This window comes from Pseudorca crassidens, chromosome 3, assembly GCF_039906515.1.
Source record: "Pseudorca crassidens isolate mPseCra1 chromosome 3, mPseCra1.hap1, whole genome shotgun sequence".
Lineage (NCBI taxonomy): Eukaryota > Metazoa > Chordata > Mammalia > Artiodactyla > Delphinidae > Pseudorca > Pseudorca crassidens.
The window spans coordinates 64,656,463-64,676,734 of NC_090298.1; the positions used below are offsets into that span (position 1 = coordinate 64,656,463).

The 20,272-nt window shown below is 38.0% G+C and overlaps 1 protein-coding gene and 2 long non-coding RNA genes across 5 annotated transcripts in view; 2 read left to right on the plus strand and 1 right to left on the minus strand.

Moving 5' to 3' along the window:
* ACOT12 (acyl-CoA thioesterase 12) overlaps positions 1–20,272 on the minus strand; it is a 58,131-nt gene that overhangs the window by 18,592 nt on the left and 19,267 nt on the right. For all 3 annotated transcript variants that reach the window (XR_010942005.1, XM_067731147.1, XM_067731146.1), the window contains exons 4-11: positions 18,428–18,529; positions 14,087–14,222; positions 9,430–9,586; positions 7,754–7,873; positions 6,742–6,892; positions 6,180–6,235; positions 5,831–5,894; positions 5,073–5,156 (exon numbers count right to left, since the gene is read on the minus strand). Coding sequence is in view for 2 of the 3 variants with exons in the window: in XM_067731147.1 (XP_067587248.1) it covers positions 5,073–5,156; positions 5,831–5,894; positions 6,180–6,235; positions 6,742–6,892; positions 7,754–7,873; positions 9,430–9,586; positions 14,087–14,222; positions 18,428–18,529 (870 nt within the window). In the remaining variant the exon portion in view is untranslated. The remainder of the gene's footprint in view (positions 1–5,072; positions 5,157–5,830; positions 5,895–6,179; positions 6,236–6,741; positions 6,893–7,753; positions 7,874–9,429; positions 9,587–14,086; positions 14,223–18,427; positions 18,530–20,272) is intronic.
* Positions 1–20,272, plus strand: part of LOC137221449 (uncharacterized) — a 59,036-nt gene that overhangs the window by 7,257 nt on the left and 31,507 nt on the right. The window contains exon 4 of the long non-coding RNA XR_010942007.1: positions 19,202–20,096. This is a non-coding gene — a long non-coding RNA (uncharacterized lncRNA). The remainder of the gene's footprint in view (positions 1–19,201; positions 20,097–20,272) is intronic.
* On the plus strand, positions 3–11,411 carry LOC137221450 (uncharacterized). Its single transcript, XR_010942008.1, has 2 exons — positions 3–134; positions 6,798–11,411. It is a non-coding gene; the product is annotated as an uncharacterized lncRNA (long non-coding RNA).

Genomic DNA, 20,272 nt, shown 5'->3' on the forward strand with positions numbered 1-20,272 from the left:
AAGACCCTGAAAGGATTCAGAATTGAGCACCAAGACATAATAAAAGCAAACAACCAAAGCCAAAACACGCAGAGGAGGTCAAAGTCAGAGCTGAAAACAATAAATGAAGTAACTGAATTTGCTTTGATTTCAGGGTAAGTGACCATATAACTTATTATCCAAAGTGGAACACTTAGGCACTGTTAATAATTATGAGGGGAAAACCAGGACTGTCCCAGGAAAACCAGAACATATGGTAATCATATTTTAGAGGCTACTGTTTCATTGATGATGAAAAACAGTACACACTGAAATGTGAGCATAGACAAAATGTCAGCATTATTGAGCATCTCCTGAATGCCAGGCAGTGCTGTGTTCTGGGACTATAGTCATGAACAAAATGGTCCTTAAAGAGCTTATAATCTGTTTAGTGTGGACATCAGCCTCAAAGGCTCTCCTGATATACCTTTGAAATTAGATAAAATTAAAATCCAAATGATATACATTAATTTAAATTTGATGACATGCAAAACATTGTAAAAGGTGCTGAGAAGAAAGATGTCAAGACAAGGCTTCTTTCTTAAGATGTTTATAATCTAGGGAAAAAGACCATATGTAAAAAGTTAAATTACTATGAAAGACAAATACTAACTCAACATAGCTGTGGGAGAAATGTCATGAGATAATGCATAATTAATTGACAAGTTAATCATAAAGAAGTAATTGTTAAAGGAATTCCTAGAGGGATAAGTTCCTTCAGTCAGGAGTGATTGGCTTTATGGAAAAGCATTTGTCCTGGGTCATGAAGACCAGGTAGGACTGGGGTAGATAGGAGAAGGAGAGAGAGGTGGAACATGAGAACTAAGCTCAGAGGTAGGAATGTGTAGGGCGATTTGAAGGACCCTAGATCAGCCAGCGTGGAGGAGTAGAGACAGGGCTGGAAAGATACTTGACTCTTAAAAAAATTTCCCTCAAAGATTTTTTTACCTTTTAAAAAATTGAAATACAGTTTATTTACAATATTATATTAGTTTCAGGTGTATAACATAGTGATTTAATATTTTTATAGCTTATACTCCTATATATATGAATATATATGTGACTATATATGAATCTATATAGATGTACATATCTATATTTATACATTAGATATATACCCAGTAGTAGAATTGCTGGATCATATGGTTGTTCTATTTTTAGTTTTTTGGGGTACCTCCATACTGTTTTCCAAGTGGCTGTACTAGTCTACATTCCCACAAACAGTGTACTAGGGTTCCCTTTTCTCCACTTCTTCACCAATATTTGTTATTTGTGGTCTTTTTGTTGATAGCCATTCTGACAGGTATAAGGTGATACCTCATTGTGGTTTTAATTTGTATTTCTCTGATGATTAGGACTGTTGAGCATCTTTTCTTGTGCCTGTTAGCCGTCTGTATGTCTTTGGAAAAATATCTATTCAGGTCTTCTGCCCATTTTTTAATCAGATTGTTTATTTTTTTTGATATTGAGTTGTATGAGCTGTTTATATGTATGAGCTGTTTATATGTATGAGTTGTATGAGCTGTTTATATGGCCCCTTATTGGTCATGTCATTTGCAAATATTTTCTTCCATTCAGCAGGTGTTGATGGTTTCCCTTGCCGCGCAAAAGCTTTTAGCTTCAAAGCTAAATGCTCTGGGGGCTTTTCCTCCCGATGCCAGACCCCCAGACTGGGGAGCCTGACATGGGGCTCAGAACTCTCACTCCTGTGGCAGAACCTCTGTGATATAATTATTTTCCAGTTTGTGGGTCGCCTACCTGGTGAGCATGGAATTTGATTGTATTGCAAATGCACCCCTACTACCGTCTCATTGTGGCTACTTTGTCTTTGGATGTAGAATATCTTTTTTGGTAAGTTCCAGTCTTTTTTGTCGATGGTTGTTGATGGTTGTTCAAAAGCCGCCAGGCTTTTGTTGATGGTTGTTATTTTGGTGTTTTCATGAGAGGAGGTGAGCTCAAGTCCTTCTACTTCACTATCTTGTCTTCCTCCCCTTTATCGTTATATAATGCCCTTCTTTGTCTTTTGTTATAGACTTTGTTTTAAAGTCTATTTTGTCTAATATGATTATTGCTACCCCTGCCTTCTTGTTGTTTCTGTTTGTATAAAATCTTTTTCCATTCCCTCATTTTTGGTCTGTGTGTGTGTTTAGCTCTGAAGTCAGTCTCTTGTAGGCAACATATAGAAGGGTCTTGTTTTTTATCCAGTCAACCACCCTCTGTCTTTTGATTGGAGCATTTAGCCCATTGACGTTTAAAGTAATTATTGATATTATTGCCATCTTATTACTTGTTTTCCAGTTTTTTTGGTAGTTCTTCTTGTTTATTTCTTTTTGTTTGTTTGTTTCTGCCCTTGTGGTTTGATTATTTTCTTTAGTAGTGTGCTTGAGTTCCTTTCTTTTTGTTTTTTTGCATCTATTTAAGTTTCTGATTTGGGGTTACCATGGTGTTCATATATGTTGTCATGTAACTATATGCTTGTTTCAAACTGACAGTCCTTTAAGTTCAAACACATTCTAAAAGGTCTACATTTTTTTCTCTCCTCCCTCACATTTTATGATTTTGATGTTTATCCCTTAACTGTTTATTGTAGTTATATTTTATTTTATTTATAGTTTTTGTCTTTTAATATTTATACTAACTTATTTAAATGGTTGATCCACAGCCTTTACTAGTGGGGTTTTTCCTTTCCTATGACTTCTTACTTCTTGTTGTAGCCTTTTCTTTTCCACTTAGGGAAGACTTTAACATTTATTTTAGGGTTGGTTTAGTACTGATGAACTCCTTTATTTTTTGCTTGTCTGAGAAGTTCTTTATCATTCCTTCAACTCTAGATGATAATCTTGCTGGGTAGAGTATCCTAGGTTGTAGGTTTTTCCCTTTCAGCACTTTAAATATATTATGCCACTCCCTTCTTTCTTGTAAAGTTTCTGCAGAAAAATCAGCTGATAGCCTATTGGGGAGTGGGTGTCTTGTCCTTGTATGTGTCTCTGTTTTTTCTCTTGCTGGCTTTAGAATTCTCTCTTTTTCTTTAACTTTTGCCATTTTAATTATGGTATGTCTTGATGTGGGTCTCTCTGTGCTTCCTGTACTTGAATATCTGTTTCCTCTTTCAGGTTCAGGAAGTTTTCAATCATAACTTTTCCAAATACATTTTTGACCACTTTCTCTCTTCTCCTTCTGGGACCCCTATAATATGAATGTTAGTATGCTTGATGTTGTCCCAGATGTCCCTTAAACAAACTAGTTTTATTTTTTTTAATTTATTTTTCTTTTTGCTGTTCTGTTTGGGTGATTTCCATTATTCTATCTTCCATGTTACTTATGTGTTCTTTATTACCTAGTCTTCTTTTAAATCCTTCTAGTGTGTTTTTCATTTCCATTGTATTTTTCAGCTCTGACTGGTTCTTTTTTTTTTTAATTGGAGTATAGTTGATTAACAATGTTGTGTTAGTTTCAGGTATACAGTAAAGTGATTCAGTTATATATATACATATGTCCATTCCTTTTCAGATTCTTTTCCCATATAGGTTATTTCAGAATACTGAGTAGAGTTCCGTGTGCTATACAGTAGGTCCTTGTTGATTATCTCTTTTATATATAGTAGTATGTGTATGTTAATTCCTGACTCCTAATTTATCCCTGACTTGTTCTTTTTTTTAATATTTTCTAGTGCCTTGTTAAAATTCTCACTGTGTTCATCTATTCTTTTCCCTAGTTCAGTTAGTATTTCTTATTACTAATGCTTTGAGCTCTTTATCTGGTAAATTATTTATCTCTGTTTCATTAGTTGTTTTATCAGGGTTTTTTGTTCTTTCATTTAAAACAAATTCCTCTGTTTTCTCATTTTGCTTAACTTTCTCTGTCTCTATGAAATTAGGTGAAACAGCTACTTATCCTGGTCTTGAAGGGTATCCTTGTGTGGGAATGTCCATATGCCATCCATATCTGCCCTGTGGCTTTGGTGGGAGAGCTGGATCTGACGTGAGCATGAGTCACATCTTCCCCCAGGGTGTGCTGGCAGCTATCACCTTGGTGGGAGCGGGGGGCTGGATATGGAGGGGCTAAAGCCAGAGCTAGCTGTGAGCTAGGGCTTCTCCTATGCTTAGCGGCCATTACTGCCCTACTGGGGGCAGTGAGGGGGTCCCAATGTGCTGGCACAGAAGCCCTGAGGGTTGGGTCCAAGCTAGTTCTGTTCCATCTAAGTGTGCGCTCTCCCCTATTCCAGCAGCGGCACCATCACCACAGAGGGGAGAAGTGCTGGAGCAAGAAGGCCCAGAGTGGGTATCCGGTGTAGGCTGGGGTATGTGCTAGGCAGTCTTGGCACACCAGTCAGAGCTCCAGACTGCTTGTGATCCACCACCTTCACGAGCACCAGTAATGGCCACCCTTGCCCCGTTCAGATGCAGTGCCTGGTCTGAGCTGGCTCCATTTCCGCCAGCTGTGCAACCTCCTCAGTAGTGGCAACCTTCACCCTAGTGGGGAGCTGCAGTGGAGCTAGAGGGGCTGGAGTGGATGCTTGGCATGGGCCAGGGTGTGCACTAGGGTGGTTGCAGGAAACCAGCCAGAGCCCTGGGAAGTTTCAATCTGCTTCTTTTGCCTGGTTCCCAGGAGTAAGGAAGCATGGGTATGCTCTTTAAGAGCAGAGTCTAGGTTTCTTATAGCCCTCCTGTTAGTCCCACTGGTTTTTAAACAAGCTAAGGGGACTCCTTCTCCCGGTATCAGACCCCAGGGCTGCGGTGTCCTCTTCTAGGGCTGCAGGTCCTGACCTGATTGCTTCTCTTCCCCTCCTACCTGACTCCGTGTGGATCTTTCTCTACAGACTTGTTTGTTGTATAAGAGTCTTTCTGCCACTCTCCAGTTCGTTTTCAGTGTGAATTGCTCCACATGTAGATGTATTTTTGATGTGTTCGTAGTGGGAGGTGAGCTCAGTGTCCTTGTACTCTGCCATCTTGATCTCCATTTTTTCCTTCTTAAAAGTAGCAGAACAACCACTACCATGACAACTTTCATTTGTGATGGGCAGTGGGTTGTGTGTATACCTGGATGCCTCCTACCTTTTCCACAGCACTGGTAACCTCCCAACCACTTTTGGCCGCCAGGCTTTTGAGAGCCTCCACATTGCCATTACTCAAGGATACCTAAAACACAAATATTTGAAATGCTGTGAGTTCAGTGCAGATATGTGATCAAATATTTTCTGCTTAGAAAGTGGGCACTGTTAGAGCCAAAGTGATGATGTTGAGGTTAGAACTAAGTTATAGGAACATAATTTCTGTCTCAAACTCTTAATGCCGAATTCAAACAGGTAATGTGAGTCATATATGCTTAGCAGATTAGTATCATTTTAATTAGCATCCTAAGCAAAGACAAGAACACCCTTCAGTATGACTTGTAATCAACGGGTAATAAGTAAACTTGGATTTCCCTTTACATTTTATGGTCAAAAACATTAAAATGACTAATACTTCTCTATTGTGTTATAAAAATGCAAGCCAGTGGGCATGTCATTCAACACAAGCTATGATGAAACACCAGATCTCAATGTCCTATGTTGCTTGAATGCATTTGATGGCAGAGCATCCAGAGTCTGTATTCAGGAACTATACATATAATTCAAACAAGGCGGTGAAGCAGCTGGCTGATAACTAGTTACTGATAGCTTGGTTTTGTTTCATTTTGAGATGACTGGTTGCTATAATTCACCTTTTCATCTAACCTGTGTAGGCACAACATGAGTCAGTTAAATGAGGGGATTTCCATTTTTGTAATGAAGTGATTTTACATGAAGAGCTTCAGATCATAAAACTGTCACCTGGTTGCCAGTATCCCAGTGTATGCAAAGTGGAACCTCTCCTTTGTGGGAAATAATGTATTTTCTGGAAAAAAATTAAAATATTAAATAACAGTTTTCTTCCCTGTATTTAGCACACAGCAATAACTATGACAGTTTCTTGAACTGAAATCAGCAGTTTTAAAAAGCTGCCTTTACTGGTGGAACAATCAGAAAGAACAATTTCCATCACAGTAGTCTCCACAGTCAGAAAGCATCAGACCTTCTCTTTTTACGTTATGTGGGAATAGAGACACAGAGAGGGCTCTTTGCTATGTAATTAGTCAGATGAGAGAAGATTCCATAAAATCCTTACACCTAAGTCCCTTACCTGCCTAGGCGAATTCTCTTGCGTGCAAGAGCTCCACGATACCGTCTAAAATCATCCTTAAATAAAAAACAAAGTAAAATCAATAAATTTCTAATATTTTAGTGCTACAATCCTTAAGTTTCTCTCTCCTAAGTCAGTTGAGAAGGCTAATTGGGACAAGGAGTCTCTACGTGAACTATCTTCAGGTCAGAGTTGGCAGTAAGGCAGCTTATTCCGAAAGGCTTAATTCCGATGAGTGTAGAGCAGCATAGAGAACTGGGTGTAAGGTGGGAGAAGAGAGTCAGAAATGAGACATGGAAGACGATATGCTTCCAACAGCAGCATGTGGCTGAGTAGATGTGAAGTCTTCAGGGACTTCATCATTTAAAGAAATGACTAGAGTGATTTGGAAAAAGAAGAAAAAGACCATTTTACTTTGTGATGCAGAAAAGAAAGAAAACCAAAGGGGAATAGACATGGAGGTTGTTGCCAGTTCAGGGAAAGATTCTGTGTGGAGCTCTGTACCCACAGCTTCCCCAGAATAAGTGGTCTGATTACTGAACCACACATGCTAATAACTGACCTTTGACATCGGTTTGATTCTGGGGAATGTGATTAGTTCTTCCTTATCATCGACAGCATTATAAATGAGAAACGCACTGTTGATATGACGGCCCTGGCCCCCAGACCACTCCTGGCAGTCAAAGGCCTCCACGCGCACTCCCACTTCGACACTGCAGACGGGCGACAAGGGCAGTGGGCAGAGAACCTGAGCATGCCAGGCCTACTCTGCCCACTGCCCTACCACCTCCTCCAGGGAAGGAAGAGAATGAGGACCCTGGGTTGTTTCATTGTCATCTGCTAATCTATGCAACTGTTAACATCCATTTCATCAGGTCGATTGATCTGATGTACAAGCTCCTGGGAGCATTTCTGCTTTACTTTCCCCCTTTCAAGTGGTGAAAAGGCCATTGGAACTTTATATACCTTCATGAACATACTTTGGTAATGGGGGAGGGGTGGTTAAATTGTGCCAAAGTCAAGTTTTCTCTCCTAAAAACAATAGTCCTATAATTTAAAAGCATCGAACACTGAAACTGGATAGGAAACACAGATGTTCTTTTTTACATTTAAAAAGAAAAAAATACTAAATTAAATCTTTTCTTTGTGTATCAAGAATAATAAAAATAACTGGGAAGTGGTTTGGACTTCATGGTGATAAATGATGGGTCCATTATGAAGTGGTTGACCACACAGTCACTGGGACTCTTTTGAGATGAAAGGAAGAATGAATAATTATGATAGGTGCAAAAACCAAGACCATCCTAGATCAAGTAGGACATACAGTCCCTCTTATTATGAGACAAAAACCAACTTATCCTAACAGTGTAAGGAGGCCTGAAGTGGAACAGAGAGTTAAAATGTGTGTCTGTGGATTTTGAAGATTAAGTGAAGTTTAAAAAAAATTAGAAGGAACTTGATTTTTTTAAAATAGTCACTATACTTACCTCCAGATTGAAATAAAACAAAAAATATTGCTTATGTGCAAGTTTGAATTCATTTATAGCAGCCTAAGAGCACCAGACGTGCTTTACCAGGTCTGAAATGTATTGTTGACAATGGCATTGAAGACAAGACGATCTCCAACTGTAGATGGTCCCCGGAACTTAAACATGTCCACGGACTTCAGAAGGGGATGCGCTCGACACAGGCGGCTGATGAAACGAAGGGAAGGAGAGAGAGAAGAAAGTGATCATTCTCCAAAATATTTTCAGGAACTGTTGCTTTGCTTAATGGATGCAATAGGCCAGTGTTCAGGGTGCTTTCTAAATGAATATCTCTTTTAGCTCAAGAGGGAAATGAATAACTGGATTGTGTGTGTTGAGAGTGGTCCTGTACATTACCTGCAAATATTTTAGGAAATGCCACACGTCCCCAGGCCGTGGGGTCTTTACCAAGATGCTGGTGCTCCTGCTCTTGTGGTGACAGTCCTGCTCTTGTTTTGTGCCCTATGGAAGTATCTCCAAAAAACAAACCGCTGTCGTTTGTTCTAATTTGAGGGATTTTTTTCCCTCCTGACAGCTCATGACTACAATCACAGAAAGCTGTGACTCCCAGGTTGGAGTGGGGCACAGTGAAGAGAACTGTCAGCTGGTGCCATTCACATGCATTCCTTGGCTTCACTGTTACTTGAGTTCACCCGCATGTCAAAGACTAATTTTTTTCCCCTAAAGAAAAATTACCTGGATTGCTGCACAAAGCCTGAAAGGCTACAAAGAATACATTTTACAATTTTTGTGGTGTGCGGAGTTTTGAAAATCTATAAAGAAAATTTAATCTCAGAAAGTTACTTCCATAATTTTCTACATTTTAGATTCCCACTGTAGTCTTCCAATTACTCTAAAGAATTGTGCCAACAATAAGTGAACAGACTCTGCCATAGTTAATTATATTGTAAGCCTTTACAGTAGAACAGGTTCAAATGCTTTATTGTCATTAAGAGTGACAATGTCATTTTAAAAACAAACTCTTATATTTGTGCACAATTTATAGGAAGGATAACCACAGGTTTCTAATTATAGTCGTAACTGTAGACATATTACTAATAAAATTCCTTTAATTTGGGGGAAATAAAACCTTAACAATTTTCAGTGGTTACAAAAATTGTCGGAAGGGCAGATCCTGTTCAAATGCATTTTCAGAGAACACAGTGTTCTTTAAAGCTGCTCAATTACCTACATGGCTTCATTAAGAATAAAGGAACCCTTTTTGAAACTGAGGAGCATTTAAAAGTACTTTTCTAAGTTCTTTCCTCTTTCTCATCTTATTTTTCAGTTAATCCTTTGGCCATGGTGATTCTAACCAGCACCTTCAGAGATCAGACCTAATTGTAAACCGCCTTTATAAAAGTTTGTATCTTGACCGTTTTTAAGTGTAAAGGCTATCTTCTGTTTCTATCCTGCATCTACTTTGTCATAAGTAATGTGACAAGGAGTTGCAGTGTCATAAGATCAACAGTCATAATTCAGCATCAAGTATAAGAACTGTCATTTCATTTTTATTTTTGAACCAAGAATTTAAACATTCACCTTCAAAAAAGGACAGAATAATTCTAAGGTAAACAGGAAAATGACTTATCATTTTCTCATTTTGATAAAAGGCAACATTGTTCTCTACTTGTTTCCTTGACTGCCCAATAGCTGAACCTCAGACCCTTCTATCCTCTCCCCACTGGTCTCAAGATCACAAGCCAAAGGTCCAAACCAAGAACCTTGCAGAAATAGTAGCCACTGTCTCCATCCAAGCCATGATCTGGCCACCAAATGTATTTCCATGATGGTTTGCATGGGGTGGGAGGACCAGTTCAATGCTCTGCACAGAGGTGCCCCTCGTGGAAACGGTTCCTTCTTCTTCATCACAAGTGGGATCTGAAAGGTGGATGTGAACAAAGATGGTGGAGTTAAATGCAGAACCTGAGGCTACAGCCTTTCCTTCAACTCATGGGATTTTTTAGAAAACATAAATTATTACCAAAGACTTAAAACTCCTGAAGAAATGAATAGGCTTTATTTACAGTGAATTGGATAAGACCACAGATCAGAAAGGGCATTTTAGAGATTGTATTCCAACCTGTTTTACAAGTCAACCAGAATTTTTTTTTTTTTTTTTTGCGCTACGCAGGCCTCTCACTGTTGTGGCCTCTCCCGTTGCGGAGCACAGGCTCCAGACGCGCAGGCTCAGAGGCCATGGCTCACGGGCCCAGCCGCTCCGCGGCATGTGGGATCTTCCCGGACTGGGGCACGAACCCGTGTCCCCTGCATCGGCAGGCGGACTCTCAACCACTGCACCACCAGGGAAGCCCTCAACCAGAATTTTGATTAAAAGAATGTTTAAGTTTAAGTTTGAGTTGCTTCAGGTGGAAGAGGGGCAGATCAGAGCAGGTCAGGGCAGAAAGAAATTTGGGGATTGATGGATATATTATTATCTTGATTGTGGTGATGGTTTCATGGGGGTATACATGTCTCAAGACCTATCAAGTTGTACACTTTAAGTATGGGCCATTTATGGTATGTCAATAAAGTTATTAAAAAGAAAGGGATTTGAGCTTTAAAGGGCCACAGACACTGAAAATCTGGAATAGTTTGCTGTATGATAAACTTCAGAATGGGAATATGGCCTCCCGTAGTTCCTGTTTTGCAAGGAATGCAGTCACAAACAGAAAAGACACAATACATTGTACTTCTTAGTGTCATTCTGCTTCTTTTGAATCATATCTGCTTCATTTAATGACAAATTGGTTTTGACTCTCAACAATGGAGAAATCATTTACTTTGGCGGCAAAGCAGTAAAATGTATTCAGTTATATTGCCTGTATCATCAAGGGAATTACCAGCTAGGCTTATATCTCACGTACTATTGTTGAGGAGGTGGGAGAAAGAATTACAGAGTAGGGCACCATCCTGGTTGTACCATCAGAGGCACAGCTGAGCAGTGTGAGAGCACAGACATGCCCGGCTGTTGTTGGTAACTGGGAATGGAGCCTTTCTTATCACAGTCACATATAAGTGAGCAGAGAAGAGTGGTTACAGAGATTTAACTCCATTTCCTGATCTAATTATTATATTTTTCATTAATTGATGGTATTTTTCTTTTATGTTTTTTCCCCTTCATTCCACTGATCATGTCAGTCCCCTGCTTAAAAACATGCAGTGACTTCCCCTTGGCCTATTAGAAGAACCTAAATCATTCCTATGGCCCCAAGCCCGCCCTTTCCTGTCTGGCCTATGCCTACCTCTCCAGCCCCAGCTAGTCTGATTTGCTCCTAGCACCCCTTCCCCTCTCAAGCTCTCTCTCCCTTTGTTCCAACCACAATAGCCCTTTTTCAGTTCCTGCAACTAAATGTTGCCCTCAACATCAGGGCATTTGTACATGGTGCTCCCTCTGTCAGCGGCAGTTCCACTGGCCACCCACACTTTCTTCCACTTACCTCCTATTCTCTCTTGGCCCATCTCAGTCACTACTTCCTCAGGAAAGCCTTCTCTGACCACAGCAGCCCCACTATTATGAGCTCCCACTTGTACCTTTCTTTCACGGTTATAATTTTATGTTTATTTGTGTGATCTTTGATTATCTGACCCCCTATATCCTAAGCTCTTTCGGGAAAGGACTGATTTTTAAAAATTCTAATAAAATTCCAGAATGTGGGTGCTCAGTCAATATTTATTGAATGAATAAATGGATGAATAAACTTAACTTTGCTGATTTATTCCACGTTCACAGTCCTTACCAACAACAGAATATTTTTAGGTAACAAAATGATTGTACTGATTTATACTTCTGTCTGTTGTTTATTACAGTTCCTACTGCTCCCCATTTTCACTTAAATAGTATTGTGGACTCCTCAATTTTTCCAATTTCATGGGTGTGAAATAGTGTCTCATGGAGGTTATAATTTGCATTCCCCTGATAAATAATGAGGTCCAACATCTTTTCATATGTATATGAAACTTTCATGTTACCCTTTAATGAAATGTCAATGTTGTTTGCTTCAAATGTTACTTCTCCCCCTTTCTTTTTCTCCTCTCTTCCTGGAACTTTGATTAGATGCTTGTTAGACTTCTTACTCCATTCTCTATATCTCCTAATCTCTCTTATATATTTCCCATTTCTTTGTCTATCCATCTGCATTCTAGGTAACTTTTTCAGATTTACTTTTCCAGTTTACTGTCTTAGATGCTGTTTAATTCATCCATTGAGTTTTTTTTTTTAATTTTTATTTATTTTTTTTGTTTGCATTGGGTCTTCATTGCTGCACGCGGGCTTTCTCTAGTTGTGGCGAGCCGGGGCTACTCTTCGTTGTGGTGCACGGGCTTCTCATTGTGGTGGCTTCTCTTGTTGGGGAACATGGGCTCTAAGCACGCGGGCTTCAGTAGTTGTGACGTATGGACTCAGTAGTTGTGGCTCACAGGCTCTAGAACGCAGGCTCAGTAGTTGTGGCACACAGGCTTAGTTGCTCCATGGCATGTAGGAACTTTCCAGACCAGAGATCAAGCCCGTGTCCCCTGCACTGGCAGGCAGATTCTTAAGCACTGCACCACCAGGGAAGTCCCATTCACTGAGTTTCAAATTTTAATTATTATATAGTCTTTTTATAGAAATTCCTTTTGCTTCTTTGTCAAGTAGTCTAGGTCATTTTCTTGTTCCTATATAATACTTTTGATACTCTTTTCTTAAAATATATTAATGTTCTTACTGCACATTCTTTATATGGTAAATTCATTATCTGTAGTCTTTGTGGACCTCATTCTATGATCTGGTGCTTTTTTGGATTTAGGTGACTTATTTTTGTCTTTTATGATTTTTGACTAGGAGCTCACATTCCTTGGATCTTTATCTGTGACAGTTCTTAAGGGCTGGGCTTAAAGTCATTTCTTCACAGAGGATTTGTATTTGTGGCTGCAGATCACCCGTGGGTACATAGCACAGTACCACTTCACACTAAGTATCACTTGGTCTGTTTTGGGCCAAACAAATTATGTGAATTCTGACACCAAATCTGCTTGAGAATGTAATTGTGATTGAATCCTCAAAGAGAAACAGTTTTTTTCCATTCCACCTAGGGCTAAGTGGAAAGCATCCCTACCAGAGCTCTCTGAGGGGTGGGATTTTTCCAGTTGACCCACTGAGGGTATCATTTTGGGGGTGTTGCAGCTCCAGGTATGGTTCCTTGATCCAACCTTCCACCTGGCTGTGTCTCCTGAGCCCTGGCAGGCCCATTAAAACACAGCTCTAGGTCTGGCACATACAGGTTCCTCCTGAGTAAATGCCAACTCTTGTATCTCCTTACACTGCTGAATTTGTGTTTCTAATCATTTGTGGACTTCAAGGCTTTCTCTTATTTTTTTGCCTGCTGAGATGTGTTTGCAAAGATGTTTGTAAATATTTCATCCAGAAATTTTAGTTTTTTTCAGACTCCAAGTCCACCATAGTGCTGTAATCAGAATTGGATTGTTTCCTAAAGTGATCCTTAAAAAGCATATGAAGTCTTAAATCCCTTCCAACTTCTTTTTTAAGTACTGATTTTGTTAGATAATTTTCTATAAACATCCAAAACCAGTATTGATTGAGATTTTTTAAGGTTAATTTCTCTTACTCAAATGGTACTTTTTTGTTTCAAAATAAATTAATATAAATTATCTGTAAACTATATTGTTAAATGAAAAAAAGAAAGGTGCATACTTGTTTGAGTATTGTGTTACCAGGATAAAATAAAAAATTGAGAGGACCTTATACTGTGAGAGACATTGTAAAGACTCAAATATAAGGCAACTCCTTTTCTGAGGGATAATTAAAGAAAAAGCTACTTGATTCCTATGAAGACATACGTGGCCTACACTAGGACACATAGAGGAGATAACTAGGGCAGGTCATATGTGTATAAGCATCAGCTATGACATCTATGCAGAAATATATTGAGTATAGGGGACCCTGGTGCAGAAGTATGCCTATTTGAGGTAATTGCCAATCAATGGGGAAATAGGGCTCTTCCAGGTTTAGAGATCAGTCTAGGCTCACAGCTCTGGCTGTGTACCCATGTTAAGTACAATAAACAAATGTCACCCTTTCTACAGGCTTCCAAATAGGGGCATACTCATCTGGAGGTCAATTTCAATTCTTGTACTTTGGATGTTCATTAAGTATTGTGTCATTCTGCTTGGACAATTTTACATTTATCCCGCATTTTCTGGTCAGGAACTCTGACCTGAATTGAGGTTATTCTAGCTCTGGTTTTCTTTCTCATTACTGGAAAGGATCAATAAACCGCAGAATACACATTCTTCTCAAGTGCACATGGAACATTCTCCAGGATAGATCACATGCTAGGCCACAGTCATATAATTAAAGTTCCTGTAAGTAGATTTACTGACCATCAAACTTGCCACTTTCCTTCATCAAGTTTTTAAAAGTATCTTCATGTTGTAATCGAACTTTCCTTCTCTCAGAAGCCAGATTATGTTCCACATGATCTTGTTCAGTTAGAAGTGTGACTGGTTTTAAATGAATCTAGAGAAAGAAAAACAGTTATCTTTCATTGCCCTGTTAAACTATAAAAGCACATCATGAATTTTGCAAAAACAAATGATATGCTACATTGTTTTCTAACTCAAAGTAAATAGAACATTTATGGGTGTTTATATATGCATTTTATTTTGACTTAATTTTTTTCTTAAAATATTTTTAAACTAAAAAAATCAACATAGACTTAATTATTTGTTCATATAATATGTGCCTTAATAAGTTTTCCAAATATTAATTTTCCCTGATTTAAAAAATTTTCAACAGAACTACAAAATTAAAAATTCTTCAGATTAATGAGTGAGGGGAGGGACTTTGACTCCACTAAATTCTTATCAAGAAATGCTTTCTACCTTTTGCAAAATTAATCTATCAAAGGGAGAGAATAAAGATGTTCTAGAAAAAGCTATCATGTACCAAGAGATATTCCCAATTTGGAAATTTCAACACATGGTGAAAACATTGTCTAATAAGCAAACTGAAAAAATCAATAAGTCAGAATAAAACTCTAACTGACCTCCAGAAACCTGGAAATGTGATGCAACAGAATGAAATAGAAACAAAGAAAACAGTAGCAAAGATCAATAAAACTAAAAGCTGGTTCTTTGACAAGATAAACAAAATTGATAAACCTTTACCCAGACTCATCAAGAAAAAGAGGGAGAGGACTCAAATCAATAAAATGAGAAATGAAAAAGGAGAAGTTACAACGGACACCGCAGAAATACAAAGCATCCTAAGAGACTACTACAAGCAACTCTATGCCAATAAAATGGACAACCTGGAAGAAATGGACAAATTCTTATAAAGGTATAACCTTCCAAGACTGAACCAGGAAGAAATAGAAAATATGAACAGACTGATCACAAGTAATGAAATTGAAACTGTGATTAAAAATCTTCCAACAAACAAAAGTCCAGGACCAGATGGCTTCACAGGTGAATTCTATCAAACATTTAGAGAAGAGCTAACACCCATCCTTCTCAAACTCTTCCAAAAAATTGCAGAGGAAGGAACACTCCCACACTCTTTCTATGAGGCCACCATCACCCTGATACCAAAACAAGACAAAGATACTACAAAAAAAAAAAAATTACAGACCAATATCACTGATGAATATAGATGCAGAAATCCGCAACAAAATGCTAGGAAACAGAATCCAACAACACATTAAACAGATCATACACAATGATTAAGTGGGGTTTATCCTAGGAATGTAAGGATTCTCCAATATACACAAACCATTCAATGTGATACACCATATTAACAAATTGAAGGATAAAAACCATATGATAATCTCAATAGATGCAGCAAAAGCTTTTGACAAATTCAACACCCATTTTATTATAAAAACTCTCCACAAAGTGGGCATAGAGGGAACCTACCTCAACATAATAAAGCCCATATATGACAAATCCACAGCAAACATCACTTTCAATGGTGAAAAACTGAAAGCATTTCATCTAAGACCAGGAACAATACAAGTATGTACACTCTCACCACTATTATTCAACATAGTTTTGGAAGTCCTAGCCACGGCAGTCAGAGAGGAAAAACAGGAAAGGAATACAAATTGGAAGAGAAGAAGTAAAACTGTTACTGTTTGCAGATCACATGATACTATACATAGATGATCCTAAAGATGACACCAGAAAGCAACTAGAGCTAATCAATGAATTTGGTAAAGTTTCAGGATACAAAATTAACGCACAGAAATCTCTTGCATTCCTATACACTAACAATGAAAGTTCAGAAAGAGAAATTAAGGAAACAATCCTATTCACCATTGCAACAAAAAGAATAAAATACTTAGGAATAAACCTACCTAAGGAGGTAAAAGACCTGTATGCAGAAAACTAGAAGACACTGATGAAAGAAATCAAAGATTTCACAGACAGATGGAGAGATATACCATGTTCTTGGATTGGAAGAATCAATATTGTGAAAATGACTATATTACCCAAAGCAATCCAGAGATTCAATGCAATCCATATCAAATTACCAATGGCATTTTTTTACAGACCTAGAACAAAAAATCTTAAAATTTCTATGGAGACACAAAAGATCCTGAATAGCCAAAGCAATCTTGAGGGAAAAACACAGAGCTGGATGAATCAGACTCCCTGACTTCAGACTATACTACAAAGCTACAGTAATCAAGACAATATGGTACTGGCACAAAAACAGAAATACAGTTCAATGGAACAGGATAGAAATCCCAGAGATAAACCCATGCACCTGTTGTCAACTAATCTATGACAAAGGCAGCAAGTATATACAGTGGAGAAAAAACAGTCTCTTCAATAAGTGGTGATTGGAAAACTGAACAGCTGCATGTAAAACAATGAAATTAGAACACTCCCTAACACCATACACAAAAATAAACTCAAAATGGATTAAAGACCTAAATGTAAGACCAGACACTATAAAATTCTTAGAGGAAAACATAGGAAGAACACTCTTTGCCACAAATCACAGCAACATCTTTTTTGACTCACCTCCTAGAGTAATGGAAATAAAAACAAAAATAAACAAATGGGACCTAATGAAACTTAAACACTTTTGCACAGCAAAGGAAACTACAAACAAGACAAAAAGACAACACTCAGAATGGGAGAAAATATTTGCAAACGTATCAACAGACGAAGGATAAATCTCCAAAATATATAAATAACTCATGCAGCTCAATATTAAAAAAACAAACAGCCCAGTCCCAAAGTGGGCAGAACACCTAAATAGACTTTTCTCCAAAGAAGACATACAGATGGCCAGGAAGCACATGTAAAGCTGCTCAACATTACTAATTCTTAGAGGAATTGCAAATCAAAACTACAATGAGGTATCACCTCACACAAGTTAGAATGGGCATCATCAGAAAATCTACAAACAACAAATGCTGGAGAGGGCATGGAGGAAAGGGAACCCTCTTGCACTGTTGGTGGGAATGTAAACTGATACAGCCACTATGGAGAACAGTATGGAGCTTAAAAAACTAAAAATAGAATTACCATATGACCCAGCAATCCCACTACTGGGCATATACTCAGAGAAAACCATAATTCAAAAAGACACATGCACCTCAATGTTCATTACAGCACTATTTACAATAGCCAGGTCATGGAAGCAACCTAAATGCCCATCAACAGACGAATGGATAAAGAAGATGTGGTACATATATACAATGGAATATTATTCAGCCATAAAAAGGAATGAAATTGGGTCATTTGTAGAGACATGGATGGACCTAGAGACTGTCATATGGAGTGAAGTAAGTCAGAATGAGAAAAACAAATATCGTATATTAACGCATATATGTGGAATCAAGAAAAATTGTACAGACGAAACGGTTTGCAAGGCAGAAATAGAGACACAGATGTAGAGAACAAACTTATGGACACCAAGGGGGGAAAGAGTGGGTGGGGGGGGGTGGCAGTGGGATGAATTGGGAGATTGGGATTGACATATATACACTAATAATGTATAAAGTAGACAACTAATAAGAACTTGCTGTATAAACTAACTAACTAACTAAAATGTTAAAAAAATAATGCTTAGACTAAATGCAGATCCTCCCCTAGGCACTCTGACCCTAAAAAGAAAAGCCAAGAAATTATGAGTAAGTCCGCAGCAGACAAGGGACATGCTGCTCTGGGCCAAAGCAAGGCAAGCCCACTGGGCACCCACATGAGGCCAACATATTTCTTTTAAGGGTGTTTTTACCCTATATATGCCCTGCAGCTTATGTTTAAACTTCAATAACTCAGCAACTTTGACATTATTCCTTTAGGTATGAAAAAGTGATTGGACCGTAAGACACAACTGCTAGCTAAAATGCACTTGCTTTAAAAAAATATTTTAACTCAATTTTGAGTTACATAACCACAAAAGAAAAGAACCAAACCAGCAAGCAATATTGTGGGGAGACAGACATGACCTTCAGATCATTTAAAACACGTGTTTTTCTCTTTCACGAACTGGCTACATCTCTCATTTTCTCTAAGGCAGTTAATACTATGATATTACCACATAAATATTGGTGAAAATTACGATAAGTATTGGTGAGTAACAAATCTTGGGAAAGTATATCTCATGGTAAAAAGAAATGTCCCTTATTCCATAATAATTCTGATGCTTATACTTCTGTTGATATGTCCCTGAATTACATGCTAGATACTCTTCACAAAGAAATTTACCTTTTCTTTTCCAACTGGTTTGGCTACAAACGTAGAGAAAGCCACACTAACAAGTTTCTCAATGCCAGTGAACATGTCCTGTACTGTGACCTTGATGCTGATCTAAAAAGGAAAGAAAAATAAATTCAAAACTTTTCAGCCATCTAGACAACAGATGAGACTGCAGCATTCAAAATTCATTTATGCACTTCACCATTGTTTTGTTTTTTGAATAAAACCAGCATTTCAATTTACTTTTAACCAATACTGTCCTCTCAATGATTTTCTATAAAATTGGAAAAAATTTTCTTTCTGTTTATAGAAAAATATATATTTACCATGGAAAATTTGGTAAGTATAAAAATAGATAAATGATAAAGATGGAATCTGACAATCGAGAGTAAATATTATCAGTAATTCCATCACTCAGATTAATAGTTGCTAACCTTTATATAAAATTTCTTCCAGTTTTATATATATACATATGTATGAAATGTATCTATATATAGTTGTGTCTGTGTGTGTGTATACACACACACACAAAAGATTATCATACTGTATTTACAATTTTATATTATAATGAAATTTTTTGGCATTTATGTGATAAGCATTTTCTAATCCCACTATTACTAAATGTGCTTTTGAAAACAAGATATTAATGAATTCCTTATAGCCCATCAGAGAGATGCACCATAACTTTTTTTTTAATCTTTAGTCTTGAGTTTTATAACCAAGATGACATGGACAGAATGTTACTTGCAGTCATGTTATTTGCAGCTTTGTTTTCTCTTTCAGGAGTTTTATTTTTCAGGAATAGCAAGAAAGTAGTTGAGACATTTTATGGTGACACCACAGTGGACTGGATTTCCCCATGTGAAGAACTCTGAAGCTCTGGTCCTCATGATCACACACTGCAGAAGTGTAGGTAAACTCGGGAACATAGCCCAGAGAAATAATACTACCTTCTTGAAATAGTGGGCAACCTCGGGCATCTTAGTTCAGCACTGTGTTATCAATGATAATATCTATTTCTACATCTTCGCCAAGTACATCACGCACAAAAATAATCATCAATCGGTGATTCACTTAACTTATGAAACCAAATTAGTATTTGCATGGTAAACATAAGTTAACTAGATGGTGATTAACCAAATTTAAACCATCCATTTCCAACCCCCAACAACTCTCAACCCCACATAGCTTTCTACTTTCAGAAAAATAGGCAAATGAAAAATAGAACAGACAACTAATAGTAAAAACAAAGCAACAATTCTGGAGAGTTAAAACAAGTTCCAAACATTGTCTTCTATTAGAACAGTTAATTTAGTTATGTACGATGGCCAAATATCTCGAAAACATATGCCAGGGAGAATTTCACTTTGTGTCATTACAGAGTGGGTCAGATTGGAATTACATCCTATGAAAACAACTGGAAAATTGGACCAAGTATAGGAAGTAACTATTTTCACACATAGGACAACAGACAACACAGACCTGTGATCTCCAAGGAAAGGGAGGTAAATGAAGGGAGCACTTGCATTTCCTGGGTTCTCAGCCTGCACATAATTCCCAGACTATGACCAAGGAGGGGAAATGGAAACTTGCTGAATTGAAGAACCAGAAATCAAGGAGATCAAGGCAGCTGAGATTATCCCAGAAAGGAGGGAGCTGCAAAAGGAAAGAATTCCAGGTATGTGCATATTGTTCCTGTTGAGTGTTTGGGTTGATACCAGTCTGAGCATGTGTAGGGTGAAATCCGACAAAGCCAGAAAAGAACAGCTTCTGAGGAAGAAACAGTTATTGTAAGGTAAACAGTTCCAAGAGCTCATACAGCACTAGGAATCTGGTGTTCCCTCCAGCCAGACC